This window comes from Physeter macrocephalus, unplaced genomic scaffold, assembly GCF_002837175.3.
Source record: "Physeter macrocephalus isolate SW-GA unplaced genomic scaffold, ASM283717v5 random_385, whole genome shotgun sequence".
NCBI classification, from domain to species: Eukaryota; Metazoa; Chordata; class Mammalia; order Artiodactyla; family Physeteridae; genus Physeter; species Physeter macrocephalus.
Window position 1 is genome coordinate 39,105 of NW_021145671.1, and position 17,918 is coordinate 57,022.

Genomic DNA, 17,918 nt, shown 5'->3' on the forward strand with positions numbered 1-17,918 from the left:
ACGCAGGGCGCCTGCGCGGCGCGGTGCGCCGGGGCGTTGCTGGGAAACATCTGCCGACGCCTGAGGCTGGGACCGGGCAACATGGCGGCGGCGGCGGCGGCGGTGGCGCTGGAGCGGCTCGCGGCGGCCTTCCTCCTCCTCGCGGCCCAGGTGAGGGCGGCGCCGACCCCGCCGGCCTCGCCGGCCGCGGTGCCCCGGCCCCTCGCCCCCTACCCCAGCCCCGCGCAAGACCCCGCCCGGCCCGGCCTGGGGCCAGGTTAGGGGATCCGCGCCCCGCGCGCGGGCGGCCCGCTGGCCCGGGGCTCGGTCGTGACCTTGCGGGCCTGTCCCCGGCCCGTCTCCCTTCCCCGCCTGGAAGTCCTTCTCAGCCACAGCGTCACCCGCTCCCGCCCCGGCCCCTGCTGGTCCGTCTCGGGGTCTCCCACCGCCGCCGGGGACGCCCCTCTCTGGCTCCGTGGCCTTGGCCGGGGGGCTGCCCCTCTCTGAGCCTCAGTTTCCCCTTGAGTGCCATACTACTCCCTTTCTCCGTGGTTGTGGTAAACTGTCGAGCGCGGCACCCAGTGTCTGGTAGTGTCGGGAAGCGGCCAGGAGCCCAGCCCTGGAGTGGGGTCGAATCGCCGCCCCATCTTTTGCTCCCGTGACCTTGGCAAGGGAGTTCCCCGCTTTGAGCGTCCGTTGCTCGTCTGCAAAAGGAAGATAAGTGCAGAGTCAGCAAAACGATGTAGGTGATCACGAGCGCGCAGCATGCTACTTGTTTGTCACTAAACCTTCAGGGTCTCCAGTGCTAGCGGGGGACCGACCAGGAAATGGCTGATGTACGTTGTCATAAGCGCATCTTTTATTTCCAAATCCTCTCTCTCCCCGCCAGGTTCCACAGCTCAGGAGATACCCTCCCCCAAGAGCCCTACAAACTGGCCCGTTACCTTGACCCTTCTGCTCCAGTGCCCCCAGCTCTGCTCCAGGCGGTTGGCGTTCTCCCGTGGCCACTTTTTTCCCCCTGAATCCCCAGTTCATTCTCAACACTGCAGGAGTGATCCCTTTCAAAGTGTGTCTTGTGTCCAGATGCGAGCCTTCTGGTGGCTTCCTGGCACATTTGGGAGGCCTCTGTGATCTGGCTGTCAGGAAGCTTCCCGTTTCTCTCCAGCTCTAGTGTCTTGAAGGCACTCTGCTCGCTGGTCTCTGTTTCCCTGAATTCCCCGGTTATGCTTCTGGTCTCAGCTTAGCTGTCCCTCCCTCCCAGAAGCTCTCTGGGACGCCCGCTCCCCAGCTGCTTTGCCAGCCCCCTGTATTTCCCCCAGCCCTGTTCACTCATCTTCCCCAGCAGTCTGAGCCCTTGGAGGCAGAAACTTCAAGCTCTCCGGATATTTCAAATGAGGGCCAAGCGATAGGCAGGCGGAGGATCACGGGAACACCACAGAAGGAGGGGCACAGTTGGCCTAGGAATGCTTTTCAGAAGCAGAGGTGCCTGAGGGGCGATCTGAAGGATGAGTGGGCGTTTGCTAGGTCAAGAAGGTAGAGAAGGTTGTTGCAGGTGATGGGAGCAGGGCCGGAGGTGTGAGAGCTGATGATTTTTTTTAAATAATAGATTTATTTATTTTAATTCTTATTGGGGTATAGTTGATTTACAATGTTGTGTTACTTTCGGGTATACAGCAAGGTGAATCTGTTATAAATACGTATATCCATTCTTTTTTAGATTCGTTTCCTATATAGGTCATTACAGAGTATTCAAAAGAATGCCCTGCGTATACAGTAGATCCTTATTACTTGTCTTTTTCTTTTTTTTTTTTTTTTTTAACGCGCGGTACGCGGGCCTCTCACTGTTGGGGCCTCTCCCGTTGCGGAGCACAGGCTCCGGACGCGCAGGCTCAGCGGCCATGGCTCACGGGCCCAGCCGCTCCGCGGCATGTGGGATCCTCCCGGACCGGGGCACGAACCCGCGTCCCCTGCATCGGCAGGCGGACTCTCAACCACTGCGCCACCAGGGGAGCCCACGTGTCTATTTTATATATAGTAGTGTGTATGTGTCAGTCTCAGTCTTTCAATTTATCCCTCCCCCTTACCCCTCGAGAGCTGATGATTTACTTGGAGACGGTGAGGGTCCACTACAGCTGGCGTGTAGGGTAATCCAATGGTGACACCTGAGGAAGGTGTCATCCCAGTGGAGGCCCTTCATGTGCCCTTGCAGGGAAGGCCATGGAGGGAGCAGCCGTGGGAGCGGCTCCAGGCGTGGCGGGTAAAGGGCAGGCTGAACGTGTGGCCTCTCGGGCTGGAGCCCAGGGGAGCAGACTGTGCTGGTCGGAGCCGGGTGCTGGGACGTTTGGACTTTATTCCTGGCTGGCTGAGGACTTGGAACTTTACCCTGAGTGTGGGGAGCCAAGTAGAGTGTAGAAGCGAGTGGGAGAGCACCTGGGCCAGCCCTTCCCAGGACAGAACCCTGCGTGTGGTTCTTTGTGGCACCCCAGTAAGGCCGGCTCTCCACGGGGCGGGAGGCTGCTTGCTCACAGCCCGAAACTCATTCCCTACCATTCTGTGACCCTGGGCGAGGGATTGGAACCCCTCCTCAGTTGCTGTCAGTTGTGCACGTAACAGCCCTTGTGGGGCCTTTTACTCGGCAGATCTGAACACATTGGTGTTCTCCCTGCCTGCCCCCTCCACCTGCTCCTTCACCCCTCCACTGCCCCCCTCCACCTGCCCCTTCACCTCTCCCACTTTCCTCCACCTGAACATCTTTTTCTAAGCTTCCCAGGTCCTAATTAGCCCCTTCTAGAATTCACCAAGTCAGGAAGACTGCTCCCCGTCTGGACCCCTTAGCTTCTTTCAAAGTCCCCTGACATGGATGCTTTCACCGTCATCCTGAAACATAGTTTCCCTAGGAGTTCCTGAGCTCGATATGATTGTGGCGCATCGGGAGGTGGCCTGTCCTCGGTAGCCCCAGCTGCTTCTCGTCCTCCAAACTGGGATGGGCTGTGCTGGAACCGGTGGCACTCACAGCCCTGGGCCCTTTGGAGGAACTTCTCCTAGCCCTTTAACTCCCCGGGGAGGAGACCGTATTCACGGCGAGACTGTTTTCTTGGGTGTTTGATACAAGCCCAGGCTTATTTCTTAACAGAAAGCCAGTTGTGCACGCTGTGAGGGGAGAGCTGTGAAGTGTGCCCTTGTGCTTCTCAGTGACTTTTAAAAAACAAATGCTTCTAGTCATTCCCATATCATACAACTGACAGTTTTCACCAGCAACTTGGATCCCATAGACCAGGGGTCAGCAAACATTTTCCAAAGGGCCAGACAGTATTTGTGGCTTTTCAGGCCACACGGCCTCTGTTGTAACGCCCCGGCTCTGCAGAGAGCAGCATAGGCCCTACCCTACGTTCAGCAACCAGGCAGACATGTTACGATAAAACTTTATTGACAAACACAGAAGGTGGGCCGGATTCGGCCTGGGGGTTGAGGGATCACAGAACCCCTGCAGTGGCCCAAGGTGGGGGGCAGGGCAGGGCTGACCTGGGGTGGGGCACAGGGCCGGGCACTGTACTTGGGGGCAGCCTGGTGGGGAGAACCCAGAAGAGGGGGCTCCTCGTCCTGCCTCTGGTCGAGGGAACGAGGTTGGCCAGGCAGGGGCCGGTGGGGGACGATACCACGCTTCCCTCCCTCGAGCGCTGGTGGCAGTGCCCATGTGCCCTGCAAACACGGCCTCACCGAGCACACCCAGCAGCCCATTCGGCTGTCGGCACCTCGCTCCAGGCGACAAACCAAAGTGCTGGGCAGGGGCAGTGGGGGCCCTGGTTCCTCTCCACGCCTCCAGTGGATGTGGGCCTGTGGGGAGAAGCTCCCGGAGTGGCTGGGCCCTGTTATGCATTCACGGAGGGCCTGGCCTTCTGAGCTGGTCTGTGCCCCAGGCCTGCTGTCGGGGCCATGGCCCCTCGGGACCCCAGCTGAGTCGGAGCACCGCGGCCTGCAACTTGGGAAGGCCAGATGGGGGTGGGGTCTGTCCCCGCACAGACAGGCTACTGCCTGTCGTCACCGAGGGGTGCAGTCTCCGTCTCGGCCTCCGGGCGGTGCAGAGGGACGGCCCCGGGAGCCGGAGTGTGCAGAGATGGGGTCCAGTTGGACCCCTCCAGCTCCAAGAAGCCAAGGGGCTGGGGTGGGCCCGGGCCCCTGTGGGCGTGGCATGGCCGGGCTCCTGGCTCAAGGCCGTCTCTGGGACCCCTCCTCCCTCGCAGGTCCCACAGCCCCGGGGAGCAGCCCAGACCTGGGCCGAGGTCCTCGTGGGGGCTCCGTAGATGAGCCCGGCCTATAGGAGGAAGCAGCCCCGGCAGGGACGCAGCGGTCCAGGCGGGAGAGGGACGAGCAGGCAGTGGGGACGCTCGTGTGCGATACTGGTTTCTCATGTAGATAAAGCTGCTCCCAGGCCCGGGCCACCCCGCGGCCCTCAGCGGAGGGGCTGGAGTTCCGAGGACTCGGGCCTGCCCCCTACCTCACTCTGCATTCACGCTCGGGGCAAAGGCCCCGATGGCCTGTGCGCCCAGCCCGCCCTGTCCTCCGCAGTCAGCCAGCTGTCCTCGGCCTTGCTCCATGTCAGAGCGGGCAGGGACCGTGTGGACTCTGTGGGACCCTCCACGAGCAGCCTGCTGCCTGGCGGGCTGGGCGGGAGGAACTTGAGGCCTTGCCGCCCCCCTGGGAGTAGTGGGCCAGGAAGCCGGGCACTCCTGCTGCCCGTGCACATCGGGAGCGCTGCTCTACTTGCTCGGGACGTGCTGGGGAGGAGGTTCTGTCAGCTGCCCGGGCCCTGCTGGGGTCGTGGTGACGCCATCTGTCATGAAGCACCCCCTGCCCAGAGCGGCCCTGCCTCTCGCACCGTCCACTTCTTGCCACGCGTCCGAGCAGGGAAGGTCAAGGTTCTGACCCGGGGGTTCCCGCCGGCCTGTGGCCCGGCAGGTGCTGGTCACGTGACCCGGGCTCCGCCGCCCCCTTTCTGCCCTGAGCCTGCTGGCCTCACTGGGTGGGGGCCTGTCGGGGAGCCTGGAACCTGCTGGGGCACCGCTGACTCTCCCCGTCCACTTCTTGCCTTATGGCAGTGGCGTGGGACTCTCGTTCCCCCTGTAGTCCCGGGAGGACTCCCCCGCTCCTGCCACTGGAGCCACAGGGAGGGGACCTGACACGGCCACTGTCAGCACCCAGGTCTCCCTGAGGAGGCTCGGCCCTGCCCTCCTCATTGTGTCCCCCCCCTAAGACGTGACGGTCGTACCCCATCTGTGCTGTCAGAGGGAGGGACCATCCAAGCCAGGTCGTGCCGTGGGCCGGCCCCGTGTCGGCTCTCTGACTGCTACCCCCTGTCCAGGTGGCCTGTGAGTACGGCATGGTGCACGTGGTGTCCGAGACCGGGGGCCCCAAAGGCAAAGACTACTGCATCCTCTACAACCCGCAGTGGGCCCACCTGCCGCTCGACCTCAGCAAAGCAGTGAGTACCGGCCAGCGCAGGCACCACCCCCCACCCCCCACCCCCCGGCCTCAGGGTCTTGTCTGTCTCTCTTGCCGCCCTCCCTCCACGCCTCCCCTGGGTCTCCCGAGGGCCTCTGGAGGAGGACGGGTCTTGCGGAGAGCCGTTGACGACAGAGGAAGGGCCTCTGCTGGGAAACGGAGGTGGGATGTGTCCCCAGAGTAGCTCCCCGGACTCTCGGGGCCCCGGTCTCCTCGGTCACGAATGAAAGATGTCAGGGCGCTGCCGAGGGCCAGCCCCTGGCAGGGACGCCGGCCAGGCTTCCCCCCCACAGCTGGCCGTGCTGGGCCGGGGCGGCTGGCGAGAGGAGTGACGGGAGGGGCCGTGCCCTGCACCCCTCCCGTCTGCCTTGTGCTCGGGGTGGGTGTGCGGTGGGTGTGCGCGCGTGCGTGCGGGGCTGAGACCCCGTGGGCTCGAGGTGAAGCGGCGTAGGGGCGCTGGTTGCCGCGGTCGCCTCCGCTGACCTGTCTCCCCGAGGACGCTGCGCGCCCTGGCTCCCCTGGAGCGGCTCACGTGAAGGCCGCCCTCCTGCAGTCTCTTCTGCAGGTGCGGGACTGGACGACCTCCGTGCTCTGCTCTCCGGCCGACCTCCCTGCCAAAGGCTTCAGTAACCAGATCCCCCTGGTGGCGCGGGGGAACTGCACCTTCTACGAGAAAGTGCGGCTGGCCCAGGGCAGCGGGGCGCGTGGGCTGCTCATCATCAGCAAGGAGACGCTGGTGCGGCCGCCGGGCCCCTCCTGGGCAGCCGGGGGCCCTGGGGGGCACGGTCGGGCCAGGGGAGACGAGGAGTCTGGTTTCCTGCTTGTGGCCTTGGAGGGGACCCGTCCCAGGGCGGTGCTGGGGCCCGACGAGGCCTGGGCCGGAGCTCTGGGCCTGCCGCCTGAGGAGCGGGTGGCGTGGGCCGCGTGCCACCCTCTCCCTCAGGCCCTTCAGGGCCGACCCGTGTCACCCAAGCCCAGGGTTGAGAGGGAAGGGGAGCTTGTCCTCCCCCAGAGGGAGGGGCCGAGCCCGCAGGCCTGCCCTCAAGGCGGTGTGGCCCTCCCACCTGGCCCCCGAGGACCCCGACACACACGCAGGACTCCTCCGCCCCCTCGGGGAGAGCTGGCACCGCGGGCCGCGCCGTCCGGAGCGCTTGGCAGCCTGCCCCGCCCTGGGTGGGCCTTGCGCTTAGCAAGGCGGCCATCCAGCCGCCCTCTCCGCCCCCCTCAGGTCCCCCCCGGAGGCAACAAGACGCAGTACGACGAGATCGGCATTCCAGTGGCCCTGCTCAGCTACAAAGACATGCTGGACATTTTCGAGGTAGGCTCATCCCCCACCCCGTCTGCAGCTGGGCCCAGGGCCTGAGGAGGTGGTGTGCCCGCAGTGCTGTGAACGTCAGGAATGGAGACCCCGGCCCTGCCCCATGCCACAGACCCTGAGCGTCAGCCCCTGCTCAGGCCCGCCCGGCCCCTCGCCCGGCCCGGCCCTGTCTGACCAGAGGAGCTGGGTCCGGAGCAGGCGAGCTGCAGCACACGGTGACAGGGGCATAGCCGGGTTCCCCGCCGCAGGCTTCGCGTCTCCCCCAAGGGACCCACCGTCCGTCTCCGTGCCGCTTCCCGGGCCACGTCCACCCTCGTTCACTCATGCGCGTCTGGGGGCGGGGTCTGTGTTCCTGCACGCGCGCGGCCCTGTCGCCCGCCTTGTGTGAAGCTCGTCCCGGCAGAGCCCGCTTCTCTGGGGTCAGGAGTAGCGGGTGAGGGCGTGGGGTGAGGCGGGATCCCCCGGCCCCCGGCTCCTCAGGCGGGCCAGCCTCAGCCCTTTGGGTGGCGAGGGGACAGGTGGGCCCCGCCGACCTTAGCTATCTTGTGTTCCCTGAGGCAGACTTTTGGCCGGGCGGTACGGGTGGCACTGTACGCCCCCAAGGAGCCCATGCTGGACTACAACATGGTCATCATCTTCATCATGGCTGTGGGCACCGTTGCCCTCGGGGGCTACTGGGCCGGGAGCCGGGACGTGAGGAAGTGAGTGGCCCGCGCGTGTGCGTGCGTCCTGGAGGGGCGGCCCTAATTCTGGGCAGGTAACCACGAGAATCCGCACACCCAGAGAGCCTTCTGGAAAACAGCTGCTGTAAACACCCAGGAGACCCGTTGAAAGCCCCGAGGGCCCTGCTCCCCACGATTCTGTCCTGCCCTCAGGGTTCCTGGCCTGGGCCCAGCCCGGCAGGGGTGCCCACGGGAGACCTCGCCCCGGCTGCCCAGGGAAGGGCGGTGGGGGGGTTGGTGCAGGGCCAGGGTCCAGGGTGGCCCCCATGCGGCCACCACAGCTTGGCCCTGGGGACCGGAGCCCTGCCTCCGGCAGGACTGGCTCCATCAGGGGGGACCCCAGGTACACATGGGGGGCGGGGACGGGGGACTGGCCAACGGGGCAGGTGATGGTGGTCACCTCTGGGCAAGCTGTCCCTCAGCCTGTCCCGACCCCTTGTGTCTGGCTGCCCCTGCCTGTCCTTCCCCATCTCTGTGGCCCTCGGCCCCCGGGAGCGGTGCCGGCCGGTAGGGCGTCCTGCAGCCCGTCCTTGTCTTTCAAGGAGGTACATGAAACACAAGCGGGACGACGGGCCCGAGAAGCACGAGGACGAGGCCGTGGACGTGACGCCCGTCATGATCTGCGTGTTTGTGGTCATGTGCTGCTCCATGCTGGTGCTGCTTTACCACTTCTACGACCAGCTCGGTGGGTCCCCGTCCCCGGCTCTCAGGGTGTCGGGTGAGGGGGGAGTCCAGGGGCCGTGTGGTGGGCGGTGGCCGGAGGCCCCTGTTGCTGGCTCACCACGAGGGGCCTGTGGCTACCCTTTCCTTCCCTTGGGGCGGTCACCCTGCCAGGGAGGGAGGCACAGAGCCCTCCTTCAGGCTCCCCTCCCCGCCCGCCCCGCCCTGCAGTCTACGTCATCATCGGCATCTTCTGCCTGGCCTCCTCCACGGGCCTCTACAGCTGCCTGTCACCGCTCCTCCAGAGGCTGCCGTTCTGCAGATGCAGGTGAGCCCCCAGGCGACCCCCAACTGGCCCTGCTCGCGGGGGTCCCCCTCTGCTGCCTTGTGGCCCGTCCGCTCCCACCTCCCGTTACCCGGCCCCCGGGGGCTCCACAGCTTTGCTGAGGCCGAGGACCCTCACTCTCCTGAGCCCTCAGTCAGTCTGGCGCGGTGCAGGCATTATAGCAGGCGCCCACGCTGTGCTGGCTGGAGGCTCACGGGCCCCACCTCCAGCCCCGGGGTGGGCCTCCCTCCCCCGACCTCCCGTTCTGGGTCAGGGCCCGTGGGATCCCTCGGGGGACACCGGCTGGGGGCAGCAGGCGGGCGGCACTGCTCATCCAGGCTCCGAAGGTTCCCTGCGGTCAGGGGTCTGCTCTGCTTCTCGTGGGGCAGGTGGGAAATGGAAGGGTTTAGATGCGGTCCGGGGGGGTCAGGAAGCTTGGCTCGGGGGTTGGGGGAGGGCCTGGAGCAGGGCGGGCTGCGCGAGAGGGGTCACAGCACCCGACGGAGGGCTCCTGCGGGTGGGGTCGGCTTAGCGACTGGCTGAGGTCCACTTCCCCCAAGGCCCTGCCCCTGCCCGCTCTGCCCTGCCCTGCCCTGATCTTGGGAGCCTCCCTTCTAGAAATAAAAGGTGAGGGATGGTGAGTTTAACAGATAAGGTAAAGGAGAGGAAGGGGCAGGGCCAGGGGTGGCCCTTGGGAGCAGAGCCCGGCGGACAGCAGGAGGACAGACGGGGAGGCCGTGGGCTTTTGGGCAGGAGTTGAGCTGACCCTCCGGGTGCTGGGCAGAGACGGGGCTGTGAGGGTCAGAGGCCGCTGACACCCCCCCCCCACCTGCCCGCCCTCAGGGTCCCCGACAACAGCCTGCCCTACTTCCACAAGCGCCCTCAGGTCCGCACGCTGCTCCTGGCGCTGCTGTGCGTGGCCGTCAGTGTGGTGTGGGGCGTCTTCCGGAACGAGGACCAGTGAGTGCAGCCCTAGAGGCCCTGCTGGGGGTGGGGGCAGCTGTCCTCGGGTGCTCTGACCTCCCCACCACTCCCCAGGCCCTCCGCTCGGGGCGCCTGGAGCTGGGCCAGCTCCCGGTTATGAAAGGATCTCCTGTCAGTGCCCTGGATGCAGTGTCCGCACGCCGTCCAGGCCTGGCCCTGGCGGCCCTGTGGCTTGTCCGGTGCCCCGGGATCTGCGATCGCAATCTGGGCGTGAGATGCCACCGGCACTGCTGCCCGGGCGCCGAGCCCTGTGCTCCGGGGCAGCCTGGACGTGGCCTGGCGCCGCTCGGCCGCTGCTCCGTTGTGGTGCCCGCCTGCCTGCTCAACTAGCTCTGCTCCTACCAACACCCACCTCCCCTGGGCCGGCCTCCCCCGCGAGGCACGCCACCGCCTGCCGTCACTGACACCATCTGGCACTTTCTCTGAGCTTCTCCCGGGGCAGTTAAATGCTCTTGGCTGTGCTGCTGTTTGGAGCTATAACAGATTTAACTGGCAGAAGGAAAGCGTGAAAATATTTTGAGTCCTTTGTACACAAAGAGAATAGGGATGCTCACGGCTAAATCCAAGCCAGAAGGCTCGCTCCTTCGCATCAAAGTAGAACAGGCCACGGTTCCCGCCACGTCTGGGTGCCCACGTGGCCTTGGTGAACCTTCTCTGTTCTCACCAGCGCCCTGGCCCAGAGAGGTTCTCATCCTGCGCTCAGATGAAGCTCTGATGAGTAACTTGAGGGGCAGGGAGGACGGGGCCGGCTGTGGGGCTGTTTCCCAGCGGGGAGCCTCATCACACGCGGGCTTCATCACACAGCTTTGACTTCCCAATTCGGAAGTGGCCCCGCAAGGGTGGCACCCTGCTTCCCGGGACTCCAGATGATGTCCTCAGGGCCCCAAGCCCCTATTTCCCCAGAGAGTGTGTGGCATTTGGCTGGGTGGGTACAAGTTTTGCTTTTCTAAATTGCTTAAAAGATATTTTTCAGGGACTTCCCTGGCGGTCCAGTGGTTGGGACTCCACGCTCTCACTGCTGAGGGCCCGGGTTCCATCTCTAGTAGGGGAGCTCGGATCCCACAAGCCCCGTGGCACGGCCAGAAGAAAAAAAAAAATTTCTTTTGAAAAGAAATTTGAATCCACTGGATGCATGGCCCCCCCTCGCCCTGCACCCCCTGCCCCGGGCTGTGATCTGGGTGGGAGAGCCGCTGCTGCAGAGGGACAGAGGCCCTGGCACGCGCCCACCTTTCTCTGGCCGTGGCGTCAGGGTTGGGGGGGTCAGTTCACCCCCTGCTCCTACCGGCCGTTGCTGCCCCTCCTGTTCCCCCACGGGCCTCACGGCCGCTGCCTTCGTCTGCATAAGGGTCTCTGCTGTTCGTCTGGGCGCTGGGTGGCTTGGACTTGGCGGCTGAGGCTTCCAGGGTGGGGGAGGGGCCGGCAGGTGGAGGTTCTTGGTGGAGACCCCGCCTGAGGGTGGCTGCGCTGCCTTCCAGGTGGGCTTGGATCCTTCAGGACGCGCTGGGCATCGCCTTCTGCCTCTACACCTTGAAAACCATCCGCCTCCCCACGTTCAAGGTGAGGGCCTTTCGGGGGTGGCGGGGGCGCTGTGTGGACGAGGGGACGGGGTCTCTCGGGGTCAGCCCTGTGCCCGCCAGCCACGCAGCCCTGCGCGGGGCCTTCCTCGCTGAGCCTGGCCCGGTGTGGGCCGCGTGGTCGTGGCTCATCCGCCCCTCTGGCCACCCTCCTGGGGACGGGGCCTAAGGATCGGTGCAGAGTTGCGTCCCGGCGTGGCGGCAGAGTCTGTGACCGCTGGCCAAGGGGACGCCCGGGCGGGCGCGCGCAGCAGGGCTGCCTCCTTGCTGGCGAGGTGAACAGAGGAGGGAAAACCAGATGAAACCAAGGGGGCAGAAGCACAGGGCTCGGGCCGGGACCCTGGGCCAAGGTCCGACCCCAGCAGGGGGAACCGAGAAACACGCAGGCAAACGTGAAGCCGGGCGTCAGCTGGCCAGACCCGCTGCTGGCCGGTCGAGGCTGTGTCTCTCTCGAGCGTCCCATCAGAAAGTCGCCTTCCCCGAGCCTCGGGCCTGACATTGCCTCCGGGGCACCAAAGGTCAGGCTGCCCGTGCTCAGACTTTCTCCTAAAGGCTTCGTCCCCACAGGGAAACTGAGCCTTGGGAGAGGCAGGGACACGTCCCGGAGGGTCTGTGTGTCTGGGACCCGGGGCGGGGCGGGGCGGGGCGGAGGGCAGAGCCGGCGGAGGTCCCCGAGCTCAGCCCTCAGGACGCCCGTTCCCAGGCCTGCACGCTGCTGCTGCTGGTGCTGTTCGTCTACGACGTCTTCTTCGTGTTCATCACGCCCTTCCTGACCAAGGTGGGCTCTGGGCCCTGCCCCCCTCCCCCGCCCTGGCCCCCGCGCTCCCCCGTCTGACGCAGTCCCCCTTCTCTCAGAGCGGGAGCAGCATCATGGTGGAGGTGGCAACCGGGCCGTCGGACTCGGCCACCCACGAGAAGGTACGCGGTGCGCGCGGCTGCAGCGCGGAGCGCGCGGAGCGGGCGCTGGCTGGCGGGCCCTGGACACGCTGCCCCTCTCCCCAGCTCCCCATGGTGCTCAAGGTGCCCAGACTCAACGCCTCGCCGCTGGCCCTGTGTGACCGGCCCTTCTCCCTGCTGGGCTTCGGGGACATCCTGGTCCCAGGTACTGGGGCCGGGCTCGGGTGGCCGGGTGCCCTTGGGGGTGTCAGGCCACAGGGGCTGGTGGGCGGAGGCAGAGCTGAGCCGCTGGGGCCTGGGGGGCGGGGAGGCGGTCCCCCGAGGCGCTGTCCCAGCCGCACTGCCCCCAGGGTCCCCCGCCGGGCCCCTCCCCCCACCAGGCGGCCTCTGAGCCCGGGTTTGCGCTCGCAGGAGGTCTGGTTACCTGCCAGGAGTCGAGGGTGGCGCTGGGCCAGCTCCCTCCTGAGCCGGGAGCAACGCACGGTGCCCGGTCCCTCCGGGGAAACCCCCGGTGCCTGGCTGGGGCTGCCGCCCGGCCTCTGCCCACGGCCTCTCTCCCGCAGGGCTGCTTGTGGCCTACTGCCACCGCTTCGACATCCAGGTGCAGTCCTCCAGGGTCTACTTCGTGGCCTGCACCATAGGTAAGCCCGCTGCCCCGGGGGCTCGGCCGTGCCCCATCCTCTGCCGCGGGGGGTAGGGGACAGGCCTGTGCCCGCGTCACAGGCCTCCTTGTCACTTTCCACGGTGGTCGTTGTTTCTCTTTTCTTTGTTCTTCTTTGTCTTTCTCTTTTTTCCTTCGTCTTCTGTTGGTTTCCTTTCTTACTGAAGCCATTTACACCAAAGGGATGTTTTCTCATCTTCCGTTGAGTCCAATCATTTCTAAAACCGTCTAAACCAGTTCTCTTGTCCTGCTGGGTCAGCTCTTCAGGACGAGCAGGGGTGCGGAACGCACAGGCCCCACCATGGCCCCCCAGCAGTGCCGGGCGGACGCGGGCCGGCCTTCCCGGCGTACTTGGGGCCGTTGCCGTCCGCCCCTCCCCACCGGGTTCCTGAAGGTCCAGACACGTGCTCCCCGCCCGTGCCCCCTGGGTTCACACTCCATGATTAACTCGTCCAGATGCTCCTGCAGAGCTTTTCTCCGTGTGAACCACAGTTTGTCAAATTGTTCTGTAGTTCCCGTCACTGAAATCCTGTAGTTGGCTCGGTTGAATCACTTCTTTAGGACAGGTGGCTAGTCCACAGCCGATAAGCGGGAACTCTCCCTGCACAAGCCTATCGCTTGGAAACATGGAGGTAAGGGGCAGGGCAGGCAGCCCGAGCAGACGCGGGTGCTGGAGACGGGGCTCTTTGCCTCGGAGGGGATGTGCCAGTAAACGGTGTCTTTCTTGGTAACTCTTCACCTGGGAGTAATTGCACGTGTACGGCTGCAAGGTTAGTACAGTGAACCCCACGCCGCTGCGCTCAGGCCGACCCCTCTAACTCCTCCTTGTGTGTGCCGTGTTGTATGTCCGTCCCTGTGCTCTACGTGCACGGGGGTCTTTATACGTTGGACTCACACATCCCTAAATAACACGCGCTGTTTTATGCTGAACGGTGAGCAGGAAGTGCGGACGTTTCTCACCCCTCAGCGCTTTCCTGTGGTCACAACTCAGTTATGAAAGATTTGATTTCCTAATTCTGTACCTACGTTACTTAATTCAAATTATTTTTCTAACTAGAGGCTTACAAAAATGAGATACTGGGGCACCTTTGCAGCTCCTTCTCCAGCCATTGCCGGGATTCCAGACCTTCCCATAGCGGCTGCCCGTTTCCTCTCCCCAGTCTGGCGGCTGGGCCCTCGCTCCCTCCTCTTTCCCTGCTGACCCCTGCGTGCACTCTCGCCTGCCAGCGTCCGGGAAGGTGTGGGTGGGGAGGACCCGCTGGCCTGGCCTGTGGGTCACGGCCCTGGCGCAAGCTCTGCCTCTCCTGCCCCTGTGAGCAGTGGGTGGTGAGCCTGGGACGGGCCCGGGTAACGTGCTGCCTGTCTCTGCTTCCGCAGCCTACGGCATCGGTCTCCTGGTGACGTTCATGGCGCTGGCCCTCATGCAGCGCGGCCAGCCTGCCCTCCTCTACCTGGTGCCCTGCACGCTCGTTACCAGCTGCGCCCTGGCGCTCTGGCGCAGGGAGCTGGGCATGTTCTGGACGGGCAGCGGCTTTGTGGTGAATACCAGTTTGCTATGAATGTCTGCAAGAAATAATAGCCTAATAAGCCCTAACTAGAGTTAAAGTTGAGTAAGATCTCCTAGCGTTACAACTAAACCCCGCAGCCCGCGTCCCCGTCTCTGGAAGGTTTTGCTTTGGGTGTGGTGCTCCCGTGGCTGCAGGGCGGGGAGGGGTACATGTGCTAGTGGTGTGGCTCGGGGTTTTGCTGGTGCCCCGCTGCTAACCCTAACCCTAACCCATGTGGTTGCATTGGTTGGACTTGGGGTTCCAGCTGCTTCTGCCGCGGGCAGAGGGCGGGCCGGGCCTTGTTCTCGTCTGAAACTGAAGAGGAAAGGGACAGAGGCCACTCCCCGTGCAGCGCAGGCCGACCGCTTGTATCCCCGCAACTCAAGGGCATTCCGAGCCTGCGGCGTCTCCAGTGGGCCCTGTTAGGAAACCCGTCCTGCCCCGATGGGGGCTCTGAGCACTTCCGGCGTGTGTGTAACTTGTTCGCGTAGATGTGAACACGCTTTACGTGTGGTGTGACTGTTGTGACCCGGAGAGTCGGGAAGGCTCAGTGTCCGCCGTCCCCAAAGGTCTCCCTCCCGGCGGGCGTTGGCTTTGCTACAGAGCGGGTGGATTGGTTCTGGAAGGTTCCGGAGGGAGAGCAAGCCAGAGAAGGCAGGGTGGGGCCCTCAGTCGGTGCTGGTGCTGGTTGGCGAGCGCGGCTCCTTCTGGGCCCGGAGCCCCCCCCCGCGGCTCTGCCAACCCGGGCCTCTCTCCTCCCTCCACCAGAAGGACCTACCTCAGTCGCCGTGGGCGCCCGCCTCCGCCGACGGCCCGCAGCCCCAGGCGGACTCTGACGCCGCCCCCTCCCAGCAGCCCCCCGGCCAAGAAGCGGCCCCGTCCCCTTCGCCCGCGGAGCAGCCCCCGGAGCCGTCCGCGCCCGAGGAGAGCGGGGCCGGCGCGCCCCACCAGGACCCCGAGAGTCCGGCCGGCCTCGCCCCCGGCCCCTCGGCCTAGGGGCGGGCGCAGACTCGGCCACCGCGCCCCGGCACTGGACCCGCGCGGCCCCCAACTTGGTGCTCTGGTCTGGCCGATGCGCACGTCCTGCTCCAGCCCGGCCACACCCCGGACCCCAGCCCTGCTCCGAGCTCGCGTGGCCGTCAAGACCCCGGCCGGCTGAGGCCAACCCCGCGCGCGCGCCCCGCTTCCTGGGCGGTGGTGCCCCGGGGAGGGAGGAGCCGTCACCTCCGCCGGTGGCCGCGGACACGCCCAGTTTGGTGCTTACCCTGCTGCTGCTTCCCTTCGGGTCCGGGCCGGGAGAGGGAGGGGCTCTGGCTCCTGGTGGAGGGGCCCCTTTGCCCAGCAGGGCCCCCAGGGGTTTGGACTGGACCCCGCCGCGGCCTTGGGGGCCCCGCGGTGAGCGCCGAGCCCTGCTCCCGGCCCTTCCATCGCCCGGAAGCGCCCAGCGCCTGTGCTCCAGCTCCTCCATGTTTGAATAAACGGCCACGACTTTTTGAAATGCTGGTAGTGTCGCCTCTTGGGGTGCGAGCCCTTCGGACTGCCCCTCTCGGGGGCGGGACTGGTGCCAGGCCGGTGGCCCCCATCTTGCCTTTCAGCTCAGAGGAACTCGGCCCCCACCCTCGCCACAGGCACCCGCACGCTCTCAGCACCCCATCCAGTACACGCACCTCGGCCTCCAACTCCAGCACGGGGGACGGGGAGCTTCTGGAATGTGGGAGGATATTCTGGAACTGGCGTTATGTCTTCTACCTCACGGACAGGGTTCTCTGAACCTCACGACGGAGATGCCGCCGGCCCCCGTGTCACCGCCTGGCGACAGAGCCGGCGCCCGGACAGACACCCGGGTCTGCTGATCGCCAGGGCCCCGGCCCGCTCCTCCCCGTCCACGACGTGAGGAGGGGCACAGAACCCACGCCCCACGCCGGCTCTGTGTCCCTCCGGCCCGCTGCTGTGCTGCAGACAGCAGGCGGGGGCCGACCATGATCCATTCCAAACAATACCAGCGCCAGCCAGACTCACCGCCTCTCAGCCACGCCTCTCGAGGAAAAAACGATGTTTATTCCTAAAAAAACCAGAAGACGTCTTCCACCTGTTTCTGTGTGTTTCTCAAAAGAACAGGTGATCCGGTGGGAGGGCGGGGCTGGAGCAGCTGGACCTGCCCAGCCCCACGGGAGCCCCTGGCCTTAGAGGCCGGGACCAGGACGCAGCCACGGGGCAGCCTGGGGGGAAGGCCCAAGCGGACCCCCGCCCTCCCTCTACGGACTGCGCCTTCCTCTAAGCCATTTTGTATGTCTGTAAAGAGCGCGGAATCTCTCTTTTTTCTGTTTTGGAGGTTTGACAAACGTCAAGGAATTCAAAGCTGGATGTTAGTTCCTGAAGTTTCAGTTTGCAGTTTTTGCCTTGCTTCTGTTTGGATCTTATAATTAAACACAGCTTTTGATACTTACGGCTGGGTCTTTGCCTTTTCTGTGGTGCAGTGAGCCGGGGGTGGGGGGCGGGGTTCGGGAGCGTTGTGGGGAAGCCCTCGGTGGGCTGGGCTGGGCCCTGGTGGCCTTCAGCCTGCAGGAATTCCTGTGTGGATGGAGGTGTCCGGAGCAAACCCGCAGCCTGTGGCCGCTGGTGCCGCCCAAGTGGGGTTTCAGATTTGCCGCCACGTGGCTACTCGTCTTTACTCGCGCGGGGTCCTCGTGAAGGGAGGCGAGGGTGGTGGAGCCTGCTGTTGCCTGCGTTTGGATACTGTTAGCTTGTCTGTGATGACGTAAGAACCACGGAGGGAGTCACCTGTAGCAGGGACTGCGGACTTTCTGTAAAGAGCCAGATGGTCAATGTTTGGGCCTTTGTGGGCCACACGGTCACTGTCACAACCGGTCAACCCAGCTGTGTAGCCAGAAGCATCAGACAACGTGTAAGCAGACAGGCGTGACTGTGGCCAAAAACTTGGTGGACACCAAAATGTGCGTTGGTGTCATTTTCACAGGTCACAAAATACTCTCATTTACAACTATTCAAAAACGTAAAGCCCTTGCTTAGCAAGCGGCTGAGCAAAGACAGGTGGCAGCCCGAGCAATCAGACCCCCGCCCGCAGGAGCGCAGGTGGTGAGGATTGCAGGCCGTGTGTGGGGCGGGGGCCCGTGTGCTGGCGTGTTTCAGCTTCACACACAGAGAAGTCGAGTCTCTGGGGCCAGTGCCTCCAGGCTCACGCCAGGCTGTGCCACTCGCCACATCACCGTCAGCGTCTTGTGCTTGAGCTACAAAGAGGACCAACGCTGTGAGCACAGTGATTTTCTTTCACTAAGTAGACCAGATCTTATGCATTTCTCATTCATTCACCTGCTCATTCACTCACGGGTTCATTGCACACCTGCTGTGTGCCAGGCATCCGCTCAGGCCTGGCATGCCTGCGTGAGTCTGGGAAGGCAGCCCATCCGAGGGTCAGCACGGGAGAGGCCCCGAGCTCTGTCTTGGGGGGCAGGTGGAAGGGAAGGTTGCTTGGAGGAGGTGACTGTCCAGCCCGTGGGACACTGGTGGGGCTGCTTTGGGCTCCGGTGGGGAGGTGAGAGGAGGTTAGGAGCTTGGCCGGAGAGGGGTGGGGATTGCCAGCCACGTGGGCAAGGCACTCGCGGGGTGTCACCCTCAGGTGTTCTGGAGTTCTAGAAAGCCCTTCGGCTGGCCCGGAGGAGGGAGGACGGTGGCCCCCAGGAGTCACGGGCTTAAGGAATGTTGTTGGTGATTGTGACCACGTATCAGGCTAA

The 17,918-nt window shown here is 64.7% G+C and overlaps 1 protein-coding gene across 6 annotated transcripts; it reads left to right on the forward strand.

Moving 5' to 3' along the window:
• Positions 1-65: 65 nt before the first annotated feature.
• SPPL2B (signal peptide peptidase like 2B) lies at positions 66-16,593 on the forward strand. Of its 6 annotated transcripts, none has more exons than XM_024134419.3 (15): positions 66-150; positions 5,339-5,458; positions 6,032-6,214; positions 6,707-6,796; positions 7,358-7,497; positions 8,061-8,203; positions 8,410-8,506; positions 9,347-9,463; positions 10,963-11,044; positions 11,765-11,839; positions 11,917-11,979; positions 12,064-12,163; positions 12,522-12,599; positions 13,997-14,157; positions 14,935-16,593. In XM_024134419.3, the coding sequence occupies exons 1-15, from the start codon at positions 82-84 to the stop codon at positions 15,160-15,162; spliced, it is 1,746 nt and encodes a 581-aa protein (XP_023990187.1). In that variant the 5' UTR covers positions 66-81; the 3' UTR covers positions 15,163-16,593. The 6 variants fall into 6 exon arrangements, with proteins under 6 accessions (XP_023990187.1, XP_028341191.1, XP_028341193.1 ...); XM_028485390.2 differs by having other exon boundaries at positions 14,938-16,593; XM_028485392.2 differs by having other exon boundaries at positions 13,997-14,224; positions 14,935-15,048.
• The last annotated feature ends 1,325 nt before the right edge of the window (positions 16,594-17,918 follow it).